This window comes from Furipterus horrens, unplaced genomic scaffold (assembly GCF_987537825.1).
Source record: "Furipterus horrens unplaced genomic scaffold, mFurHor1.1.pri manual_scaffold_6, whole genome shotgun sequence".
In the NCBI taxonomy this organism is placed as follows: Eukaryota; Metazoa; Chordata; class Mammalia; order Chiroptera; family Furipteridae; genus Furipterus; species Furipterus horrens.
This window is the reverse complement of record NW_028327176.1, coordinates 188099541-188123640: the sequence shown is the minus strand read 5'-3', so window position 1 is coordinate 188123640 and position 24100 is coordinate 188099541. Positions and strand designations below refer to the sequence as shown.

General features: G+C 50.4%; 1 protein-coding gene across 1 annotated transcript in view; it reads right to left on the bottom strand.

Annotated features, from left to right (window-relative positions):
• Window positions 1-24100, bottom strand: part of SYTL3 (synaptotagmin like 3) — a 61558-nt gene that overhangs the window by 17266 nt on the left and 20192 nt on the right. The window contains exons 4-7 of the mRNA XM_090280039.1: window positions 13194-13245; window positions 9436-9505; window positions 7838-7916; window positions 4100-4224 (exon numbers count right to left, since the gene is read on the bottom strand). Coding sequence (XP_090136165.1) covers window positions 4100-4224; window positions 7838-7916; window positions 9436-9505; window positions 13194-13245 — 326 coding nt within the window. The remainder of the gene's footprint in view (window positions 1-4099; window positions 4225-7837; window positions 7917-9435; window positions 9506-13193; window positions 13246-24100) is intronic.

Below are 24100 nucleotides of genomic sequence, written 5' to 3'. Positions count from 1 at the left end.
TGACATAGATAGAGTAAAAACAAGATGTTAGATTTTCTTTAAGAAGCAAGTGACCAAAGGGGGCGTGTGGCGCAGTGCGGTGTTTCTGCCGTGCGTGTGCACTTGGAGGGGGTGGCCCCGTCCACAATGGGCACGCTTCTTCGTGGGACCAGGACGGGAAGACTAAAACGGAGTGGAATATGAGCATAAAGCTTTGTACCTCCTCGGTGTTCAACACAGAAACATGTACTTAGTCTACCTAAAGGCAACACCGTTTTTCATCATAAAGAAAACTGATGGCACAAAGCTCTGGAAAGGCACGAGAGGACTGTCTTTCTGACAGCGGGCACGCGGCATGTCAAGGTCAGAGCCAGGGTGGACTACGCCTCTGAATGTGTTAGGATTCTGGGCGCCTGTAAACAAGCACAGATGCAAATACATATTTTGAAATTATTAGAAAATGGATCCGATTTTGAAGATACGCTTATTTTGAAGAAATTCGACTGGACGTTCTGTGTCCCCTAGTCCCCCGTAAGTTCTGAAGGACGTGGAGGACGCTGCCAGTTCAGTGCCTTATGGAAGGGCATTGAGATCCAAACAGCAGCTTATCGACATCCTTGAGACCGGACGTTTCCCCCCTGCGATTTTTTAATGCATTTCAATACCTATCTAGTTTGGGCCAGATCACAGAGAAAATGATGGCCCTGAATGAGGTCTGCACTGCCAAGAGTCAAGTTCAATATCATGTGCTGAAAGATCAATAACCATTTGATCGCATTATGGAACCACTCAATACGCATGTTCAGGATTTTTGCTGATCTTAGGTAAGAGGAGGGAGAGCAGCCCACTGATGCTTTTGACGGCACACGTGAGCGTTGCCTTGTAACACAGACACTCACTCAGGTATCAGAAAAACACCCAGGCTGGGCCTGGCCAATAACACATGCTCTGAGCTGAGTTAAATCCCAGCTGAAAAGACCACCTCTCCTGGGCCATCAGAAAGATCGAGGCTCCTTCAGTCTGAGGACCAAGGACCTTAAAGGTCAGAACCCAACGCTGCTGGCTTCCTCCTCTGGCTGCTCGGCCTCTGAGGTGCCGCCAGCAGGTGGGGATGTGCAGGGAGCGCCAGGCCCTGGGGGGTGGGGGTGGGGGTGGGGTGGTTTCTTTAGATGTCAGGTGTCCCTGAGAAACATCGCATAACACAAAGGCGCATAGAACGAAATAAAGTCTGCTCCGCCTCTGTCCCTTGTCCCTCTCCTCAGACACGGCCCCTCCTAACAGATTTTTTTGTCCCTTCCTGGTTAGTAAGTGTGTGTTTCTATGGCCAGTCTAGCTCAACCCCAGATTAATAGGAGGTTCGTCAGTAAAGGCCCCTGGAATGCACATGAACCCTCAAAGGAGAGGTTCCCCTTCTTGAAGGCTCCATCTTCTTAAGTGAACATTTTCAGAACATGCAGCTCAAACTTAAGTGACACGGAAGATCCTGAGCTGTTTCCTCCGTTAACACCCTGGAGTCACCAGGTGGCTTTAAGGAAAGTATCTCCTACTTCCATGCCCCGCTGTAACCACCTGCAAAGTGGGCGCTGACACGCCTTCACCCACGGGGCAGCGCGCTGTGTGCCTACCGGGGGCGTGAGGCCCGCAGTGTCCCGGGGAGACGTGAGCACCGCGTCCGGGAGCTCAGCAGCCAGGGCCCGCGCCCCTGCAGCCTGACAAATGTCCTGTTTCCAGCCGCATTCTTTATATTTCAACCCAGTGGCCATTAGCATGTACAGAGCATGCGTGACTGCCAAGTACTCTATAAACACTGGCTAAGTCGCTCCTGAAAGCAGGCATGTCCTCAGGTAAGGCGGGGACAGAAAATGCCTGCACGAAGCTGTCAGCGTGTGCAGCCAAGAGCGTGGTGGTGACGTGGACACTTGCAGGACAGCGTGTCCACCAGGGGGCCTCTGCAGCCACGGCCGCCCCTGCTCCTCCCCGCTTCCGCCCCGGGCTCCCCGGTCCCGTCGGACAACCTCGCAGTTGCCTGGCAGGCTTGTTCCGGGTGCGCAGGCAGCAGGGAGGGTGAAGGTGACGGATGCCAGGTTACATCCGCTTCCAAAACCTGGGAGCGAAGAGTGTGGATGCTCGGAACGTCCCATCGCAAGGCAATGACGTCAAAACTGGGACACACGCTTTGCTGGCGTCTCTCCTGGCAGATGCTACAGAGGAGGTCCCTGTAGCAGGCTCTACCTGGGCTGGCCCTCACTTCCTACCCCAGTATGCCCTCAACCGTCTCTCTGCCCGTGTCCTCACTGGGCTGTTTTAAGGATTAAAAAAGTTAAACGCGGGGAACAGGGCCTGTTATGCCCTTGACCTGCATGTTAGCATCAGAGGCTTCACCCCACCCAGAGGAGGAAGAGGATTATTTGTGCTTCCAGAATCTGCTTTCTGAACCATCTCTCCAGGAGAACCTCCTTGTCCTCCTTCCGGAATGAAGACGTGCAGAGTGTGGAGCCTGGAATCGTACAAACGCAGCTCTGCTCCGGACTCCGCCTTTACGAGCTCTGTGGCGTCAGACAAGTTGGCTCGCCCCTGGCTGGCACTCAGGCCCTAGACCTTTATCGTGGAGTGACGCTATCTTTCTCGGGCTTTTTGCAAGACTTAAGTGTGGTCCGTTTGGAACGAAAGCCGCTGTTGCTCCCGGAACACAGCGCCCCTGGAGCGCACAGTGACCCCTCCTGTCCGCTGATGGGGGGATGGCCGCGGGATGGTGCTGACCTGCATCCTGGGAGGCCCACAGGAACATGCTCATTTGCCTTCTACATGCGTCTCACACACTCTGGGGGACCCGCTCCTACAGCGAGGCCCAAGGGCCAGCAGCGCCGAGAGCTCCTCGGAAATGCCTCTGAGCGTCTGTGTCTCACGCCCGCCCGGGGCCACTCATCGGAATCTGCTGTCCGGCATCCCAGCGACTCGCGAACACACCGGAGCTGAGAATCGCTGCTCCGGAGTCCTGTCTCCAAACCAAAGCTGCCCACCACTTTCTGGTTACGTAACCGGGGTCATGTGATATGATCTCTCCGAGCCTCAGTTTCCCTGAATGTAATGGGGGCAGAGAGGCCAAACACCAACCTCACGGGGTAGTGTAGGATAAAATGAGAGTCCCGGTCATGCGTTTAGTTCAGAGTCTGGTGCGTTAGGAGAAACGCTGGCAATTTAGGTTCTAAATTTGAAAAACTTAAGTAGCAATTCAGATACTATATTATCTCAGGGGGGTCTTCACAGGAAGCCTGTGCCCTGTCAGAACAGGGGACGTTTCACAGGGGGCATCCTGAGGCTGGGAGTTCATGGGAGCTGACCAGGGGCAAGGGGAGCCGATGCGGGCAGGTGTTGGAATCGGGAGTGTGTGTGTGTAAGTCCCCGCAGGAGAGTGAGGCTGACCTCCTGCCTGTGCCTAAAGCGCAGTCTGTCTGGGAACATCCTAGATGGAGCTGCGGAGAAGGGGCGCCTGTCCAGCCGGCCAGCACAGTCATGTCAACCCTGTAAACAACCAGTGGGCGGCACCTGCCCCAGCCGGGTCACCTCCGCTGGACTAGAACCCAGGTTTTCTGATCCCCAGGTGTTCCAAGCTTGGATAACCTTGGTGAAAGCCAGAGCCACTCTTTCCCTAAAAGTCCTTACAAGGTGACATCTCTCGTGTGGTTTATAGACCGATAAAGAGCCTCCCTCACGGTTGCATCTGATCACATAGCATTAGGTTCTGTCTTGACGGAGAGCAGGACAAATTTTAAGCAGAGGATGTCGGAGGAAGGGAACAGAGGCGAGGGCATCTGCGGAGTCCAGGCACAACCGGGCAGTCTCCACCCCGCAGGCCCTTCGCCTCTGCTGTGCCCTGAAGCCTGCAGGGAGCTCCGGGGACACGCAGAAGCCGCAGGGGCTGGGAATTAGGCTGCAGCCTTTCCCTGCTGTGAACCGTTTTCTGCATCTGCATTTGGGCCGGCCTCCGCACAGAGAGGGGTTTACAGTTATGTTTTAAAGACTGCATAATGTTTTGTCATAAAAGAAAAGGAAAGATAAATCTCTAGAGAAAATGGGCTAGAAAGCAATTTTGTGGCGGCCTGGTGGCCTTGGGGAATACCCTGGTGGTGACGTTGATGGCCGTGTCAGACAGGCTCCTTCTCTCTGTCCGGCTGGCACGCTGCGTGGGGCTCGCGCTTTGGAGCTGCTTGTCAGAGGTCATGTCATTCTGGGACTTGGAGAGTTCTAGAAAACAAACAGAGGATGGCAGGTGGGCACATAGCTGTGCCAAGGCCTGGGGGTCCTTCTCAGGGAGTCCCTCCACCACACAAGGAGGGGCCCATGAGCACAAGTTAGCAGAGGGGTGAGGGTAGCGTGTGCCCCACACCAAGCTCCGGCCTGGGGGAACTTGGACACAGCCAGGCGTCCCCAGACACTGCGTGCTGGGCCCGGGGACCACTGCGTCCTGCACAGGGCAGAGGAGCTGCATCCCGAAAAGGTGACCGTGTGGCCGCCCGCACACCTCTGTGGGCTGAGGGCCACCGTCCACACGGGAGTCCCAGGAAGACCTTCCCGCCCAGCCTGCCTCGCGTCTGGGCCACACGTCCCGTGTACGATTGTCCAAACACAGAGGAGGCAGCCTAACCAACTTTGTTAGGGGTTCTTTACAAAGACTTCATCACTCACTACAGTTTATTCTGACTTTTGAAGAGAGGCATCCTTGTAACTATTTCAGTAAGCAAAACCTGCGACCTGACTTCCAATGGTGCTGGTTTTGCTGTGTAACAGTGGTCTTCAATAAAGAGGCAGACAGCAGGGAGAGCGCCACCTCCGAGGCAAGTCCCGCCCCCAGAACTGCCCGCCTTCTCCCACGAGGCCCCCCGTCCTCTCAAAGGACGGCCTTGAACTATCCTTGGAGCAGTGCTGCCCACAATGATGAGGCTCATGTTGCTTCAGATTTCCTAGTGGCCTCACTTAAAGAAGGAAAAGGGAAAATAATTTTAATACTACGTTTCATTTAATGAACTATATCCACATATTGCTAAAATATATAATTGATCTTAAACTTATTAATGAAATTTTAAACTTTTTATTTATTTATTTAAAATAATTTATTTATTTGTTTGTTTGTTTATTTTGAGAAAGAGGGGAAAGGAGAAAGAGGGAGAGAAACATCACCGTGTGGTTGCCTCTCACTCGCGCCCCAACTGGGGACCTGACGTGCAACCTAGTCATGTGCCCTGACTGGGAATCGAACCAGCGATGCTTGGTTCGCAGGCCAACGCTCAATCCACTGAGCCACAGCAGCCAGGTAAACTTATTTTTTTAGTGCTAAGTTTCCAGAATCTGGTGTGTGCTTTACTCTTCATTCGGGCCAGCTGCTTTCACGAGCCACCTGCCGTTGGGGCCGCCGGGCTGGACGGCACAGCCCTAGGGCCCGTGGGTCTTCTGGCCCCTCCCAGGGGGTGACGCTGTGTGAGTCCTCATTCTTTGCCATTTGTTAGGGATCCCGCAGGCACTACCCGGGGTCCGTCGGCCGAGCATCTCTCTTCCCTGGAGGAGGTCCCTCATGTGCCACCCAGGGCCCCGGCGTTCGCCTTTCCCACCGGGATGTGCAGGACCTGTGTGTCGGCTGCCAAGACTTCCATCGGAAGCTACAGGACGTCTTTCTAAGCCCGGAAGCCAGAAAGGCCCCAGCACACACGGCCTAGGCCTGCGGAGCTGACGGCGGGCACACCGCCCTGACAGCCACGTCCCAGCCTGGGTTTCAATGGGTGCAAGAGGCCTCGAACGCGCTGTCCCCCAGCCGTCTGCTTAGCGCTCACCCCAAAGCCTGTGCCTCCTCCATCTGGTCCGTGTATGTTCACAGATGGGGGTGGGGGCTCACTAAGCAAGTCAGGTTCTAGCAGGAGGCTTATAATTGGCGCGCAAGGGAACAGGAACAGAAGGGAGCACAGGACGGTCCCAAGCGAGAATCAACGCCCTCACGGCCTCCTCCTCTCCCATGGGACTGGGTCGGTGGTAATAAAACGGCGGGAATAACTGTTCTTCCAGCAGAACCGGCTTTGCTGGGCAACATCTGCCACCGGAGGTCGTAATTCTGGAGCAGCTTCTGAAACTTCAGGCCCCGGTCCCCTCCGGCCACCCCCCATGGGCCCCAGGCACCAACAGAATTAGCCTTTCCTCTAGGTGCACTTTGGTAGGAAGCAGGTGGCAAACAGGATCAAGGAGACACATCAAAACAGCCCGAGACCCAGAGGAGCACGGGTCAGCCCCAGCAGGCACTTCATGTCGCACGGCAGAGACAGGACGCGGGGTGGGGGGAGGTGGGGGGAGGGGTGCAGCCTTGAGCCCGTCCCTGTGAGACCAGCAGGAAGGACCCGCGAGAGGGTCTTGAGCAGACCGTCATTCCCAGGGGCTCAGACCTGGGTTTGCTGTCCCTGCCCCCGGGCTGAGGGCTCGGTATCCTGTGAAGGAGCAGCGCCTGGACAAGCAGGAGGGGACGTCCCATGGAGGAGGCGGGGCACTGCTCTACGTCCCCCTACCTAGCTGTCCACCTGGGTCTGCTGCTCTGTAATGACATGGTCACAACCGGGCACTAAACCAGCAAGTCTCGAACGTGACGCGTGCACAGGCCAGGCCAGGGAGCTTAAGCCCACCCAAGGATGCCAGCGTGTGGGTCCCTGCACTCGGAGGAGGGCCAGGGGGGCTGGGACGAGACCAGCTGTGCATCCTGCCTCTCCGGGGGTCGGGCTGAGGGGGCTGCAAGGTCCGAGGCAATGCTGAGGCAGGATCCCAGAGCAGCAGTGGGGTGGGGGCATGCGCCCCGCGGATTTGGGAAGAGGCTGTGCCTCTAGAAAGAGCTGCAGAGAAGTCGGCCTCGGTGTCAGCGGGAGAGGAGCGGGCCCCCGAGTGCCGGCGGCTGCCGCAGCCGGAGCCACGTCCCAGAGTCCAGCCGCGGGACGGGGTGAGCGCAAACCTCCAGGCTCTGTGAGCAGGAGGCAGGTCATGAAACTCAGCTGCTGCCCGCTCTGAGCAGAGGGGGACAGACGGTCGCAGGACACAGTCACCTCTGCTCATCTGAAAAGCGGCTTTACTTCGCTTGGCTTCGGGAAACAGCTCAGGAGGGCTTGTGGGAACCCAGAGGACTAATGGAATCTAACGGCAAGGCTGCCTCGGGCCACGTGCAAGGCCGGGACCGCCGCACAGAGGGGCTGACAAACGAACGGAAGCCACGCGGAAGCAGCGAGAGAGAACAGATGCCCAAGACCCGGATCCGGCTCAGCAGCCTCTCCAGGTGCCTGGGCTGCTCCGTCACCTCGGGAGGCCCCCACGGGGCCTGTTCTGGGACTTGAGTTTTATCAGATAAACAGGAAGAAATATCTGAGCAGAAAGAATGTTGAAAGAACATTTCTAAGCAGTAGGTCTGGGCTCCTTGCAATGAGCATGATTACTGCTCATTGAAGAAAATAAATTTACCAAGGGCAAAGCAGACTAGATGAGAGTAAGAGTAATTTCAGGTGAATGACAGCGACCGGGTCCCTCCTCCCCCGGCCTGAGAGCTTCTGCTTTGGGACTCACTGGAATCACACCCCTTGGGTTTCGTGTGGGTCCCTGGGAGAAGCACAGATGGGGGCTGGCGCTAGCAGGTGTGCGCAGGAGTGGGGGAGAACGGAGCCAGCCCAGCAAGCTGAAGGGGTCTCCTTCTCCCCAGGGCCCCAGGGACCTGCTCTGTGGTGGAGGGGTGAGGGGCCAGGGGCTTTCCCCAGAAGCCAGAGACAGAGCGAGGGGCCCCGTCACAGCCTTGGCCTGCGGGCTCGGCCGGCCCAGGGGCTGCCGGGAAAAGGCGTCCACTTACTTTTCACGTGGGTGGTGACGGACAGGAACAAGTTTTCCACAGACTTATTAAATCCTTTAAACTGGCCGAGTTCCTGGATCTGAAAAGGAGACAGAGGAGAGGGCGTGAGCGCGGTCGCCCCCTGCCCTCCAGGCAGCCAGCCCTCCCGCACCGGCAGGCGTGGGCGCTCGGGGTGCATGCCAAGGGTGGGGGTGTGTGCGTGCCTGGAGTAGAGAGAGCACCGTCCTCTCAAGGGGCTGGTGTCCTCTTGACTCAGCTTTTCTCCTCTGGGTTTTGACACCACATTAAAGGAAGGAGCTTTATCAAGGGGTCGCTGACAAGGGAACAGTGACCTCTGAGAAATAACGACTGACATTTCATTGTCTTGAAGATTGTCCCCATGCATCCTGTTTCTTGACCCTCACCCATCACCATGCAGAATGCATGTGTCATGGAGTTGACAGTGGTACCAGCACAAGGTGACCAGCCTGAAGCCAAGGGTTAGTCTTGCTTCCATGAGCAGGAGAGAGAAGAAAAAGGGAAAGAAAACAACAGAAAGAAGATCACTTCCCTGTGTAAGTCTCATCCATCTGTCCATCCGTCCATCCACACATCTGTCCACCCATCCATCCATCCGTCTGTCCATCCGTCCATCCATCCACCCATCTGTCCATTCATCCACCCATCTGTCTGTCCACCCATCCATCCATCCGTCTGTCCATCCATCCACCCATCTGTCTGTCCATCGTCCGTCCATCCATCCATCCGTCTGCCTGTCCATCATCCATCTGTCTGTCCATCCATCCATCCATCCATCCACCCAGTGAATATGTCCTAAACATGCTGGCATTCCAATTGCTTTGGAGACTTTAAAATCTCCAGGACAAAGTACAGCAGGATTTTGAAGGTGTGTTTTCTCTCCCCAGCAGATGCACGTACCCTTCTATATGTGCTTACTCCCTTGCATTCACAGAATACTAATAATAATGAAAGTAATCGAGACCATACGCCTCCAAGGCCCTTTAGTTTGCAAGGACCAGCGTGGGCGTGATTTCGTTAATTTCTCACGCCAGTCATGGAGGGCACGCCAGGTGCGCATAATCATTTCCACCTCTCAGGCGGGAGCCCTCCTGGTCTGCATCAGTGTCTGCGAACAACAGAAGACACACACACATTTCCAGAGGCACCCCCACTCTCACAGACATGTGAATCAATGCATTTCCCTTTACATCCCCCGGAGGCCCCCCCGACACCCTGAGCCTCAGCAGGCCCCACACTTGCGGGCACAGCACAGACGGGGAAGAGAGGCAACGAAAAGACAAGAGGAAAGATATGGCGCTGGGAGTGTAGGCAAGGACGTGGGGTGCAGACAGAAGATGAGTCAGTTGTTAATGCGGGTGGTCCTGGGGTCCCCAAAGCCCGGTGGCACCACAGACACTGGGTAGAGCCAAGCACTTTCCGACCCCCAGTCGGCCCTTTGCTCTCTGCCTCGCTCATGGCTGCCCCAGCCCCAGCTGGCTGCCTCTGCCACCAGGCCCTCAACCTCCCAGCCCCGGTCTCCGCGCCTCTGCTTCTCCCCCGCCCTCCTCCTGGGGAAGCCCCCGGGGCAGACACCTTACCCGGCCGGGGCTGCTGCTGCACCAGCTCTCACTGAAGGGAGGTGGGGTGGGAGGAACCACGGAAATTTTGCTGCCAGGGAGAAATGCAGGAACGAGAAATGGGTTATAAACAACGTAAGAATTAGTTTTATAAACACACGAGATTCATCTCATCCTATAAGTAAAGTTCTCTACCTGTGATTTTTTTTTTTCTACTTCTCACTGTTTAGCAGCGCCCCCGCTTGGACCTGCTGCGCAGTGAAGGGCGGGAAGCCCCGGGACCTGAATGTGGACATGAACAGCATGCAGACCAGTGTCCAGTGTACATGCCACCCATGCGCTCTGAGACAGCTGGTGAGCTCAGGGCCCGGCCGGCGACCTGGCTGCTCTGGAGTCCAGACGCCACGCACGTGGTGTTCCTTATGCGCTTGCGTGTCCTCTCAGTGGGAGCCACAAGGGCAGGGGCGCCAGAAATGTCATGGGTGTAAAATCTACCATGAAAGGAACTGTTGGGTTGGCCAAAAAGTTCGTTTGGTTTTTTTCCATACGATGACTCTAGCAGTACTTAGTTGTCTTTAATGTTGTTAGATTGTATCGTGACAGCTGTCATACCAGTGTGCATTAAAAAACTTATCAAAATTGGTGAATTTTTGTGCAGCCATTTTAATATTGAAATTGGAAGAAAACACAACATTTTTGGTGTATTATGCTTTGTTATTTCAAGAAAGGTAAAAATGGAACTGAAACGCAGAAACAAAATTTGTGCAGTGCATGGAGAAGGGGCTGCAGCTGACTGAACCTGTCAGAAGTGGTTGGTGAAGGCTCCTGGTACTGTTGACATTTTGGCCAAATAACTCTTTGCTGTGGGGCTGTCTTATGCACTGGAAGGTGTTTGCGAGCCCCCCTGGCCTCTCCCCACTAGACGCTAACAGTGGAAGATACTCAAAATATCCAAATCAATAAAGTTATTGGTGAAAATAAAAAATGTGTCTTTTAGTTTACAAAAAAACTAAATGGACTTTTTGGCCAACCCAATAGAAACCTGTGTGAAAAGAAGTCAGGAAAAAGTGAAAGAGTAAAAAAATGAAAAAGTCCTGAGTTTAGAAAATCTTATCATGGCCCCCCCCAAAAGAACTGCTGTGGGGAGTTTCTAGCAACACTGAGTAGATTCAGTGGAACCAGGTGTCTGCACATTGCCATCCCTGCACATAAAGTGAACACCGCTCAGGTCGTTATTCAAGCCCACTGGTGTTTCTCCCACCAACGTCTCCCACGTGTCAGGCCTGGGCAAGATGTCAGAGAGGTGAAAGCAACAAGATGGCAGCGCAGGCAGGCGTGGCTCTTCTTTGCACAACCACATCAAAATTGCGACTAAAATAGAGAAGCACCGCCAGCCATAACCGTCAGAAATCGAGCTGAATGGAAGTCTGACAGCTGCGGAGTTAAAGAAAGGACATCCATTGAGATGGAGCCAGAGAGCTGGTGTTGTAGCTGAGACTCCGAGGCCTGGCTAAGGGGCCCCCAGAGACTCCCCCCCACCAACTTACAGGCCCACCCAGGCTGCTTTTCCGTATGAATGGCTGGTCTTGCTTCATGCCTCACAACTTCCTAACTTTTATCAAAGAAGCAAGAGCAGGCCTCAGTGAGCCCCAGGCTGAGCACTAGCAGCAGCCAGCTTAGATTCACAGCTTGGCTTTGCCTGGAAATCTCCAAGCCCAGCACAAGTAGCAGCCATCTCAGGTTGCTTTATAGCTCAGGCAGGGTGGCCCCAGGACAAACAAAGGTGGTAGCTGACCTTGGCCTGCACCACCCAAGAAACCCAAGGGCTAGCACACCCAGTGGACAGCTACAGACCACGTGGGGCACCACCACCCTGCCCCTGCACAGCTGATCCTCCACGGAGGGCGGAGGTTGGTGGTCAGTGGTCACAACCAGTCCTTGCAGGTGACTGGCCTAGGTAAATGCCTCCCATTGGTCTGCCAACAGCAACCAAGGCTCAACTACAGGAGGAGGGTGAACTCAGTCCACACAAAGGGTACATCTTGAATACCCAGTTTGGGTGATAGGGGAAGCTGTGCCACTGGGCCTGCAGGACACTACTACATGAGGCCACACAACCAAGACACAGAGTCAAAGCAGCTCTACCTAATACACAGGAACAAACACAGGGAGGCTGCCAAATTGAGGAGGCAAAGAAATATGGCCCAGATGGAAGAAAAGAACAAAACCTCAGACAAATAAATGAAACAGCGATGGCCAACCTATCAGATGCGGAGTTCAAAACACTGGTGATCAGGATGCTCAGAGGAATGACTGAGTATGACCACAAAATAAAGGAAGAAGTGAAGGTTATACAAAGTGAAATAAAGAAAAGTGTACAGGGAACCAACAGTGAGTGGAAGGAAGCCGGGGTTCAAATCAACAACTTGGAGCAAAAGGAAAAAATAAACATTCACCTGGAACAGAAAGAAGAAACACGAATTGAAGAAAAGAGAAGATTAAGAACCTCTGGGACAACTTTAAACGTATCAACATCCGAATCATAGGGGTACCAGAAGGAGAAGAGGAAGAGCAAGAAATTGAAAAGTTATTTGAAAAAATAATGAAAGAAAATGTCCCTAATTTGGTGAAGGAAATAGACGTACAAGTCCAGGAATCACAGAGTACCAAACACATTGGACCCAAAGAGGACCACACCAAGATGCATCATAATTAAAATGCCAATCATTAAAGATAAAGAGAGAATCTCAAAAGCAGCAAGAGAAAAGCAGAGATTTACCTACAAAGGAGTTCCCATAAATCTATCAACTGATTTCTCAGAAACTCTGCAGGCAAGAAGGGACTGGCAAGAAGTATTCAAAGTGATGAAAAGCAAGGACCTACAACCAAGATTACTCTATCCAGCAAAGCTATCATTTAGAATGGGAGGGCAGATGAAGTGCTTCCCAGACAAGGTAAAGCTAAAGGAGTTCATCATCACCAAGCCATCATTACATGAAATGTCAAAGGGACTTACTTAAGAAAAAGATCAAAACTATGAACACTAAAATGACAACAGACTCACAACTATCAACAACTGAATCTAAAATATAAAAACAAAAACAAAGACAAACTAAGCAAACAACCAGAACAGGAGCAGCATCATAGTATAGGGATCATTTGGAGGGTTATCAGCTGGGAGGAGGAGGGGGAGAAAGGGTGAAAACGTACCAGGACTAAGAAGCATAATTGGTAGGAACAAAACAGACAGGGGGAAGTTAAGAATAATATAGGAAATGGAGAAGCCAAAGAACTTACACGCATGCCCCATGGACATGATCTAAGGGGGGGGGGGTGGGATTGCTGGAGGGAAGGGGGGGGTACTGGGCAGAGGGGAGCAAAGGGAAAAAAGTTGGGACAACTGTAACAACATAATCAATAAAATATACTTTAAAAAACATGATGGAGAGATGAATGATTCACAAAAGCAAAAGCTTGGTTTGGAATTTCACTTACTGCCATCAGAAATAATATTTTGTTTTCTTATGACACTTAAGGAGGACTTAAGAAATGAAACATTTTGTGAGAAAACACCACGCTAGCTTCTAGAAGGCTTTTCATAAGAATCCAGAAATATCTGTTTCAGTTTTTTCCAGGCACTTTACCATTTAAAAAAAAACAAAAAGTTACATTCCAAAGCAGTGACCTTTGAAAGTCAAGAGCTCTGTGACTTCTTTAGCAGGCCTTTTGTGCTCCGGGGATGGAGGGCCCAGCACGGCCTGTCTTCCTACAGAACTCACCTCAGTTCCTGATAAGATTGCAAGAGCTTCGCCCCAGCCGTCTCGTGTCTGCCTGGAAGAGAGATCAGTAAAGGTCATCATTAGTGAGAATGTAACCGAGGCGAGGCAAATACAGGAAGTGGTAAATGAAAATAATTATTTTTCTAGCGTCTCTTCTTATGATTAAAATGTAAGACATTGGGGTAGCAGTAATGCTATAAAATGAAATGGTGGCGATGGTTCTTAACTGTAAATTCACTAGAAAGTCATTAGATTATACACTTCAAGAGGTGAGCTGGATGCTAGGGGAGGTGCATGCCACTGAAGCTGCTGTTACACACACACACACACACACACACAAGGGACCTGAAGCGCCAGGAATGACTGTGTTTATTATAAGTTGGTGCTGGAGTTGCTTTTCTAAATCTGGAGAACTTGAAAAATAGTTCAGGCTTCCAAGCTTCTCTTTGTTCTCTGGAAATATTTTATAACTGAAAGACTATATTCCTTTAAATGTTCCTTGTTATGGAGATTAAATTAATCTTTTAAAAAATGTAATCTACTTATTTCTCGCTATAGAGGCTAATAATTTCCTAAACAAGACGGTGTCTAATATAGTGCTCTTTTTGTTCCCAGGAGAGGGGATTTATGAGGTATTAAGACCCCAAAATAAACTGTCTTCTGTTCAAAGTTCTGGGACCACAGTGTTTCCGTGCCCGATGCATGGGGTGGGGGCTGGGGGAGGGGTCAGCCCGCCCGGCCTGGAGGCCAGAAGGCAGAGTCCCCTGCTCAGGGCAACTCCCCCAGAGGGGCCATGCCACCCACACTGCGGCCCAGAGCCGCCCGGCCTGCCACCCTAGGAAGGCCATCTTCCTGCCTTGCGTGTTCTGGAGGTTTTATCCATTCCAAAGAGAGGTCACGTATTCAGGTCGTCTCGGGAGGAAGGGCGGGATAGTCAGAGAATCAGGACAGGCAGGAGGTCTGGGAGGGGGGCAGACAGCACCTAACACCAGGCTGGGAGACGGACGACCCCTGGCCCCCCAGCCGACTCTGAGCTGTGCAGCCCATGGGTCAGGGCCCTCAACTGGGCAGGGCTCAGGGAAGGCCCAGGCCCCGCCACCATCTCAGACTTCGAGCCTACCTGCTCGCACACGTTTTTCTGGGGTCCGCGATGGTGTTCACCAGATTCTAAAAGGAGTCTGTGTGCCCTCTGCCCCCATGAAGACCACTCCCTGAGACAGAACAAAACTAGCAAGACCAGCTTGTAACGGCGAAGCCCGCATCTGCAGGAGCCACCAGCCACCGGAAAGAAAAGGTCTAGGCCAAAGGCAGAGGACAGCCCTCCCCGCACCAGCCGCATCATGGTTGGGACAGCGGGGAAGAAGGTGGGAAAGAGAAAGAAACAGTAGGGACGTTGCGTATCCAGCCTGTCCCGGGGGAAAGCAGAACCCAAGGCACCGTGAGCGGGAGCCCTACTGTAGCCGGGCTGTGTCACAGTGCCCACGGCTGCTCTGCCCCTCCTCCTCCTCCTCCTCCTCTTCCTCATGACCCTGGGCTGGTTGCTACAACCGTGTCCCGAGGCATGGCCACCACAGCAGAGGTACAGTCTGCCCCCCCAGAGGTGATGCTATCACCCTCCCACCGAAAGCCCGCCAGTGGCCCCGCACTGCCGCCGTCCCCACGGTCCTGGCCCTGCGTGGCGTCCTGGCCCCCATGCCCGCCTGGGCACCCCGCTCTGCCTGCTTCCCCCCACCCCCCGCCGGCCTCGTCTTTTCTGCTCCAGCAACAGAATAGCCTCTTATTGCCCCATTGCCCTGGGCCTTGCCTGCTCACTCCTACTCACCCCCACTTCCTCTCGTGCTCCTTGCCCAGGCGCTTCTGCCTCAGGTCTGTCTCTCCATCTTAAACCTCAGCTTAGTGTCCTGTCCCCCCACCCCACCCCCCTCATTCTGAGGACCCCACCTGAGGCTCCCCAGACGGGCTCGGAAACAGCTTTCTGCTGCCCCCTGCTGGTCACTGCGACCTTGGCTGTGGGGCGGGTGCAGCCTTTCTGTCAAGGTCAACGGCGAACGCCCGAGGTTCCCTGCCACGCAGCGACTCTGTCTCAAGTACTCAACTGCCTTGGGACAGCGGCCACAGGCAATATCAAAGAGCGGGTGTGTCTGCGTGCTGAAGAAACTGGGCGGGCACGGAAATCGGAGTTTCATGTACATTGTATGTGTCACAAATCCTCTTCACTTTCTGACCACTTAAAAACGTGAAGCCCATTCTTAGCTCACAAAACATACAGAAACAGGCTGGCAGGTCTTAGCTGGTCCAAGTGCTGGCTACTCTGGGGGTGGGGCTGGGTCTCCCGCAGCACCAGGGGGAGCTGGGCGGCAGTGCCACCCCCCAGCTCCCCTCCCCTGCCAGCCCTGCGGGGTCAGAGTCTCCCACTGAACCCCCGGAAGCTCTGCCCTGCGCTCAGTCTGTTCCACTGCTTATTTCCCGTTCCCTTCACTTCCTCAGCTGTCCCCACCAGAGGCTTCCTTACAAAGCAGTAAGGTTTTCTTCTGCTAACATTTTTAAAAATTCACGTAACTACTGGGAGGAAATGCTCAGAGAAGCATGTCCCTCGAGGTCCCCCTGGAGACAATTGCGTGGCAGAAGGCCCCCGTCACCCCGTCCCGACAAGGCCACCGAGCAGAAGGGTGGCCTGGCCCACAGCCCTCTCCCTGCTGGTGTCCACGGAGCAGAGCAGCCTCCTACGTCAGAGACCAGGCCCTGGAGGTCCAGGCGTGACCCGAAGCCAAGCACAGGCAGGGTCCCCACGTGGAGCCTCCCGGGGACCCGTGCAAATGGTCCCCTTCCTCTGGATGGCTTACGGTCACCCCTATGGGTTGGTCGTCATAGGCGAGTGTGTTAGAACCACACACATCGCTGCGTTTTCCAGAAGAATCATCACCATCCACGCACGAATCTAGGATGTCTGGGGTGTGAGCAGCACCCTGTGGGATGTGGCTTCCTCGTGCCGCACTGGGCCTGCACGCTGGGCCAGGCCTGAGGGTCGGCCCGCACCGGAGCTTCAGCGCCCGTGCGCTTGCTAGAAACAGGTGAATAAAACGAGGGGGTGGAGGGGCACTGGACAACCGCAGTGCGTTCCAGAACAGCAATGTTTTCCACCCATCATTGGCTCACATACGCAAAATGGAAAGCCTCCCCAAAAACTGAACCTAAAAATCCCTCGTCATGAAAAGAATCATGATATCCTGTCATACGTGGTTTCTGATCTGGATTCCAGAGCTTTTCTAGGGATATTTTAGTCCTCAGAGAAGTTCTGAGCTTAGGTAGCGCCGGGGCTAGCGCACGACGCCAGGCTGGGGGGAGACAAAGCCACAAGCATGAAGCAGCAGCTAAAGCCTGGAAACGAAAATCAATAACAGCAGATTTATGATCCTGTTGGCAGCGGCATTTCTCATCCGGGATCCTTCAGCTGCCAGATGTGACTCTTCGGCTTAGCTGCAAGAGAGAAAAAGCGTTTCCCCTTTAATTAAAGTCCCCACAGTCTATCAGCAGAAATCCTGGATGCTTCGTGTGAATAATAATGATCGCGAGCAGGGCAGCAACTCTTCCACGAAGTTCTACTTGATGTGGGTGGTAACTGGTCCAGGTGTGTTGAGTACCGGGGACAGTAGGGTATAAACTGCTTTTCAGCATCCTTTGATTTTCTCTGAAAACTGCATGTGGGTTTTAGGAATTCTCTTTCCTATAGAGTCTAGATAGTAATCCTTGATCAGATATATGATCTGCAAGTATTTTCTTCCATTCCATGGGCAGCCTTTTTACCTTGACAGCGTCCTTTGCCGCACAAACCTTTTTCATTTTGATGAAGCCCAGTTTGTCTGTTTTTTCTTTTGTTTCTTGTGCCTTTGGTGTCATGGCTAAAAAATTAACCACTCTCAAAGTCAATGTCATCTGTCCCCCTATGTTTTCTTCTAAGAGTCTTATAGTTTTAGGTCTTCGACCCATTTGGAGTTAATTTTTTATATATGGTCATAGGTAAGGGCCCAACTTCATTTTTTTTACTTAGGAATATGCAGTTTTCCCAGCACCATTCATTGAAAAGACTACCCTTTCCCCATTGAGTGACATTGGCGAATTGGTCAGAAGTCCTTTGATTTTACATGCAGGAGTTTTTTCCTGAGAGCTGTTCTGTCCTGTCTGCCAGGGCCACATGGCTTGCATTCCTACTGCTCTGTGGTGAGCTTTGAAATCAGGAAGTGAATCCTGCAGCTTTGTTCTTTTTCAAGGAACAAACAACCCAATTCAAAAACGGGCAAAGGACTTTAATAGACAGATCGTAAAGAAGATATACACAAGGCCAATGAGCCTAGGAAAAAATATTTGCCATCACACATCATTAAAGAAATGCAAATCAAAACGACAGTGATACAGCCATTAGGGAAAACAGCATGAAGTTTCCTTAAACAGTTAAAAATAGAACTACTACTAACGACAACAAACTCACCACTATCAACAACTGAATCTAAAAAATAAAAACAAAATGCAACTAAGCAAACCAGAACAGGAACAGAATCAGAGGTATGGGGATCACTTGGAGGGTTATCAGCTGGGAGGGGGGAGGGGGAGAAATGGGGAAATGGTACAGGGATCAAGAAGCATAATTGGTAGGAACAAAACAGACAGGGGGAAGTTAAGAATAATAAGGAAAGGGTGAAGTCAAGGAACTTATATGCACGACCCATGGACATGAACTAAGGGGGGTGGGACTGCTGGAGGGAAGGGGGGTACTGGGCAGAGGGGAGCAAAGGAAAAAAGGATGGAACTACTGTAACAACAGAATCAATAAAATATACTTAAAAAAATAGAACTACTATTATGTGACCCCGTAATCCCACTTCTGGGGCTAATATCCGAAGGAGATGAAATCACTGTCTCCAGGAGATACCTGCACATCCATGCTCATTGCAGCATTAGTCACCACAGCCAAGACGTGGGAACAACCTAAGTGTCCCCTGGCCGATGACTGGTTAAAGAAAATGTCATGGAACATTATTTAGCCATAAAAACAAGGAAATCCTGCCACGGGCAATGACAGGGATGGACCCTGAAGGCGTCACGCCGAGTGAAAGAAGCCAGACAGGAAAGACAAATGCTGTGTGGTTTCACTTGCACGTGGAATCTAAAACCGTTGAACCCACAGAAACAGAGAGCAGGATGGTGGGTGCGGGGGGCTGAGCAGTGGGGGAGTGGGAGCTGGTGGTCGGAGGTTGCAGACTTTCTGCGATTCGGTGAGTGAGTTCCGGGACCTCACGGGCAGTGACCGTGGTGACCACAGCTAAACACTGCTGTGCCGTATACTTGAAAGCTGCTATGGGAGCAGAGCATTCACGTTCTCGCCGTAACAACCACACAACAGAACGGGGATCGCGTGAAGAGGAGGATGTGGCAATGAACCTGATCGTGGTAAAAATTTTGCAATATCTACATGGGCCAAATCAGCACACACAGAAATCCATACGTAGACCAGAATAAATGTCAGTCCGTCAAATACATACACGCCGACTGTATGACTAAAAAAGTCACAGTGAGATGCCATTTCACACCCATCGGATGGTAGCATAAGAAAAACCGAACAGACAAAGGTAGCCTGGATCTGGAGAATCCGGACCCCATGCACATTGCTAGCGGGAACATGACCTGGGGGCACTTCCTCCAAAAATTAAACACAGAATTACTATTGGATCCGGCATTTCCATTTCTGGATATAACACAAAATAACTGAAAGCAGGAACTTGAACAGGTATTTGTAGATCAATGTTCACAGCAGCACCATTCATGATTGCCAAGGGATCAAAACAACACAAGCGTCCATCGATGATGAATGGATAAACAACATGCGGTACATAGAGACAAGAGAACATCAGCCAAGCCTGGGCTGGGGTGGCTCAGTGGACTGAGTGCCGGCCTGTGAACCGACAGGTCGCCAGTTAGATTCCCGATCAAGGCACACGCCTGGGCTGCAGGCCGGGTCCCCAGTTGGGGGCATGAGAGAGGCTACTGATCGATGTTTCTCTCCCTCTCTTTCCCCCTCCCTTTTCCTCTCTCAAAAAATAAATAAAACCTTTTTAAAAATAGAATTAAAAAAGACCACAGAGAAAACTTTAAAAAATATATCATTCAGGCTCAAAAAGAAATAAAATTCTGATACATGCTAAAACATGGATGAACTTTGCAGGCAAGTAAAATAATAAAGATACAAAAGGACAAATATGCTATGATTCCACTTATGCGAGGAACCTAGAGTAATGAAGTCCCCAGAGACAGAAAGCAGAGGGTGGGCACCAGAGCCTGGGAGGCCAGAGGGTGGCACTGTTGTTTGACAGGGACAGAGTGTGCATTTGGGAAGAGGAAAATGTTCTGGAGACGGATGTGGTGATGGTTGCGGAACAAAGCGAATGTACCTGAAGATACTAAACAGTATGCTTAAAGATGAGTCAAGCCCTGGCTGGTGTGACCCAGTGGACTGGGTGCCGGCCTGCGAACTGAAGGGTTGCTGGTTCGATCCCTGGTCAGGGCACACGCTTGGGTTGCAGGCGAGGTCCCTGGTTGGGGACGCACGAGAGGCAACAGGTCGATGTTTCTCTCCCTCTCTTTCTCCCTCCCTCCCCCTCTCTAAAAATAAGTAAAATACATTTTTAAAATGATTAAGATAGTAAATGTATATTATATATATTCTACCACAATACTAAAATACATATGGAGTTCTTAAATTCCAAATGATTTCTTATTTAAATATAGATGTCTTTGGTCTTTTAAAAAATGTATTCATATAAAGGCATAGTTTAATGTCCAATGGCCAAGATATTCCCTGGAAACAACCCTTATCGGTCATTTGGTCTAAATATATGAACACATGAATTCTTAATTCAGAAATCCGATTCCACTCAATTATTTCACCTTGGTTTTGCAGTCTGTTCACTTAAATAGGAAAAATAATGATGTCATCAAAAAGTTGCATTTTATCGGCTAGCCATCTAGAGCAGAGAACAGCAAACATTTTCTGTAAAGGGTCAAGCAGAGAAGTTTAGGCTTGCCAGTCATACAGCCTGTGTTGCAAACCCTCAACCACCATATTGCCCAAGTGGCCACAGACAGAAAGGAGAGAGCATGGTTGTATTCTAATAAAACTTTATTTAGAAAAACAGATGATGGACCAAATGTGTAGTTTGCCAACCCCCGATAAAGCAGGGAGTATTATGGAAAATAAAAACTAACTAGCCCATTTACTCATGGTTCCCCCTCCCAGGTGAAATTAATAGATCAAAACCCAGAAGAAGCAAATGGATAGTGAGGTGGTCGTGACAATTCAGGACAAAAGATGTGGCTTGTCTACGGTGGCCTCACCCTCCAGTGGTGATCAACAGGGCACAGAGGACAGCGGGCGAGGCAGACACAAAGAAATAAATGGGGGCCAGAAGGCCTCAGGGAGACTCCAGCCTCCTGGGGAGAGATTTGAGATTTTACACACACACACACACATACACGCTGAATCGACACATACAAAGTGCCCTGGCCAAAGCCATCATGAAATAAAAAATGACTCAAATCAAGAACCTGTCCCTGGAAGATTATTACCTGGAAAATAAAAAGGTTTGAAGGTCAAAGTCTTACTTCCCTAATTAATCATAAAACCTGACCTGGTAGCCATTGTCTTAACCAGTTTGTCACTTCGTTTCTTCCTTCGTTTCTGTTCTCACCAGTCTAAGGGGACGAGCCTAAAGGCTGGCCGGGCCGGGCCCAGCAATCCAGCCCGCTGAGAAAACCACTTCTGGGGTGCGCACCCCCTTTGGCAGGTTTGCGTGTACTCTGCATCTCCTCTTAAGGAGAGTGGTGAGAAGAAAATATTCAACGAAGTACAGATGCCACATTTTCTTTAAAATTAGATAAAAGCATATACAAAATGTGATGTCTGGGAATAACGCATGCTTTCCTAAAGGCTCCGTCTCACGAAAGTAGGCACTCAACCAAGTGCCCGCAGAAAGCCCTGCTGACTCATAGTATCATCCTGGTTAGTTACGCAATGGATCACTGAGACCGTTATCGGAGGTTCTGTTAAGGTGGGGCCTTCCCCAATAAAACAATTATAAAATAAAATAATTTTATTTCCCCAATTGCTAACAACAAAGTGAAAGCCACAGGAGATTGTTGGTATAGTGCATTTAAGCAGTTTTAACTTGAAAAGAGTATTAGTATTGGAAGTATTAATATTGTCATTTTTCTACTTTTAAGCTCAAATATCAAGCAATAAAATGTCATGGGTGTAAAATCCAGTGAAATAGGTGCACTTACAGCAAGGAGCCAGAAGAGGGCACTATCTTTACATGCTTAGCAAATACCGAGAGAATTTATAATAAAGGTCAGTTTTCAATTTCGGTTTTCGTGTTATCTGTGATCTAGAAAATGATCGCGGTCATTGTGCATTAATTTTGCTCCTTTACCAGTGGCTCTCAAACTGGAAGTGCACAAAAAACATTATTTGGGAACTGGTTAAATATACACGCTTGGGTCCCATCTGATTCCACTGAGTCAGAAACTGAATTGGAAATAACTCACAGCTGATCCTGGAGCCAGGGCCCCAGAAGTCCCAGTAAAAGCCCTCTGTGTGGAGTTTGCCAAACACCTAAGGCCGGAGGGGTGGGGGATTACAATACCAGATGCCAGGGGTCCCCAAAGACCTCCGTGGAGGCCCCACAGAGGTCTCTACGTTCGGATCATTCTGTTACGCCACAGAGAACACACAACTACAGCATAGAAGGAATAGTTTAAAGACAACAAAACTAAATATTTGAATCACAGAATCTTAGTGGGGAAAAAAAGCCAGTCTAAAATCAGAAAAAAAAAAAAAATTTTTTTTTAAAGTCAAATATTTAAAATACTTTATGTACCATCACCCTGCAAAATAAAGAATTTTGGTTCAGTTTCCTTGTTTTTAAATCTTTTTTAATGGCTGAAAAATTAGCACAACAAACTGCCACAATTAATATCTGTTCCTCTTCTTTGGAGGATCGCTTATTCCTTGTCTACTTTCCAGGACATTTTGGGAGCATTTATTTTAAAGAGCACATATTCAGCAAGATCGTTAAAACAGAGATCAGTAAAAGCATATTAAAAATTGAATGACAGAAGGCATAATGGTTCCTGGAATTACTTTAACTGAACTCTAAATTTAGCTAGCTCTAGGTTTCTAGATGATGCCAAAAAGGAAAAGAGCTCCAGCTTTTCATTTTTAGGTACCTACTAGGTGCTAAGCTCTGACAGTGGCACCTACCACACAGGACATCCCCCCTTTCTCTCCGAACAGCCCTATCCTGACCTTTCCACTCACTTCCTCGTTTGCTCAGCGCTCCCACTCTCGAAGGACTGAAAATCTGGTCCGGCCAGACAACCCGGGGCTGCAGGGCCCAGCGCAGCATCAGTGTGGAACCCAGGTGACCGAGAGCCCTGGAGTTCGGGCTCAGGGGCAAGGTGAGAGGGGTCCAAAGCTGTGCAGACAAATGGTCCCGGGCTATACACCCCTGGGAAAGGGACTCACTACACAGCAAATGGTACTGGAAAAACTGATGAGTGGAAGAAAAAAATTATATCAGGCCTCCTGATGCATTGTAAAGACTTAAATGTAAATAAAATTATAAAAATTAGAAGATAAATTGGATAGCTTACCTATCACAGGATAAGGAAGAAGTCTCTGAGCATAAAGCAAAAAATACATACAAAAGAAGGTAGATTTGACTACAAACAAGAAGAAACTTCTGTATGTCAAAAAAACATAAAAAGACCCCTGGCTGGTGTGGCTCAGTGGGTTGAGCACCAGCCTGTGAACCAGAAGGTCGCCGGTTCGGTTCCCAGCCAGGGCACATGCCTGGGTTGTAGACCAGGTCCCCTGTTGGGGGCGCAAGAGGCAACCACACATCGATGTCTCCCTCCCTCTCTTTCTCCCTCCCCTCCTCTCTTTCTAAAGATAAATAAATTTTTTTTTAAATAACATAAAGATACATGGTACAGCCTACATGGCTGGAAAGGGCTAATAGCCTTAACATCTGAAGAACATCTACAGACAGTCAAGACAGTGGAACTATTCGACTGTAGAATAATTAGGTGAATTCAAATTAAAATAACAAGAAGCCACTTGGGACCGCCGGTGTGGCTTTAGCACACTGACAAAACTGTTGTCTGTGTTTAAGGGCAACTCCTACTGGTGACAGAGGCACATGCCTTCCGGAGGCAATGCTCCTACCTTGTCCTCTCCTTCAGTTCCTAAAAATATCCACGTGTGCCAAACGCTTAACTACAGGGAGGTTTGCTGCATTTTATTTACATTTTAATAATATTATAAGCCCCCCAAAATGTAACAGCAAAACTGGAAGTTCCCTAACTGTCCAACAACAGTAATGATGTTTCAGGACAGGGAGATAGAGACTTCTAGTCAAGATGGGAGGGTAGGCAAACACTGCTCGCCTCCTCGCACAACCGCATCAAAATTACAACTAAACTATTGCACAACCATCATTCAGAACCATCAGATATCAAGCTGCATAGACGTTCTACAGCCACAAAATTAAAGAAGAAACTACATCAAGACCAGTGGGAGGGGCAGTGATGTGGAATGGGTGGGAATATAAGGATGCAAAATACAACCAATCAGAACAGCAAGAAGAAAAAAAGAATTGAAAAAATGAGAATAGTGTAAGTAGCCTCTGGGACAATATCACATTCACATCATGAAGGTACCAGAAGAAGAAGAGAGAAAGAAATTGGAAACCTATTTGAAAAAATAATGACAGAAAATTTCCCTAATTTGGTGAAGGAAAAGGACACACAAGTTCAGGAAGTGCAGAGAGTCCCAAACAAGATAAACCCAAAGATAT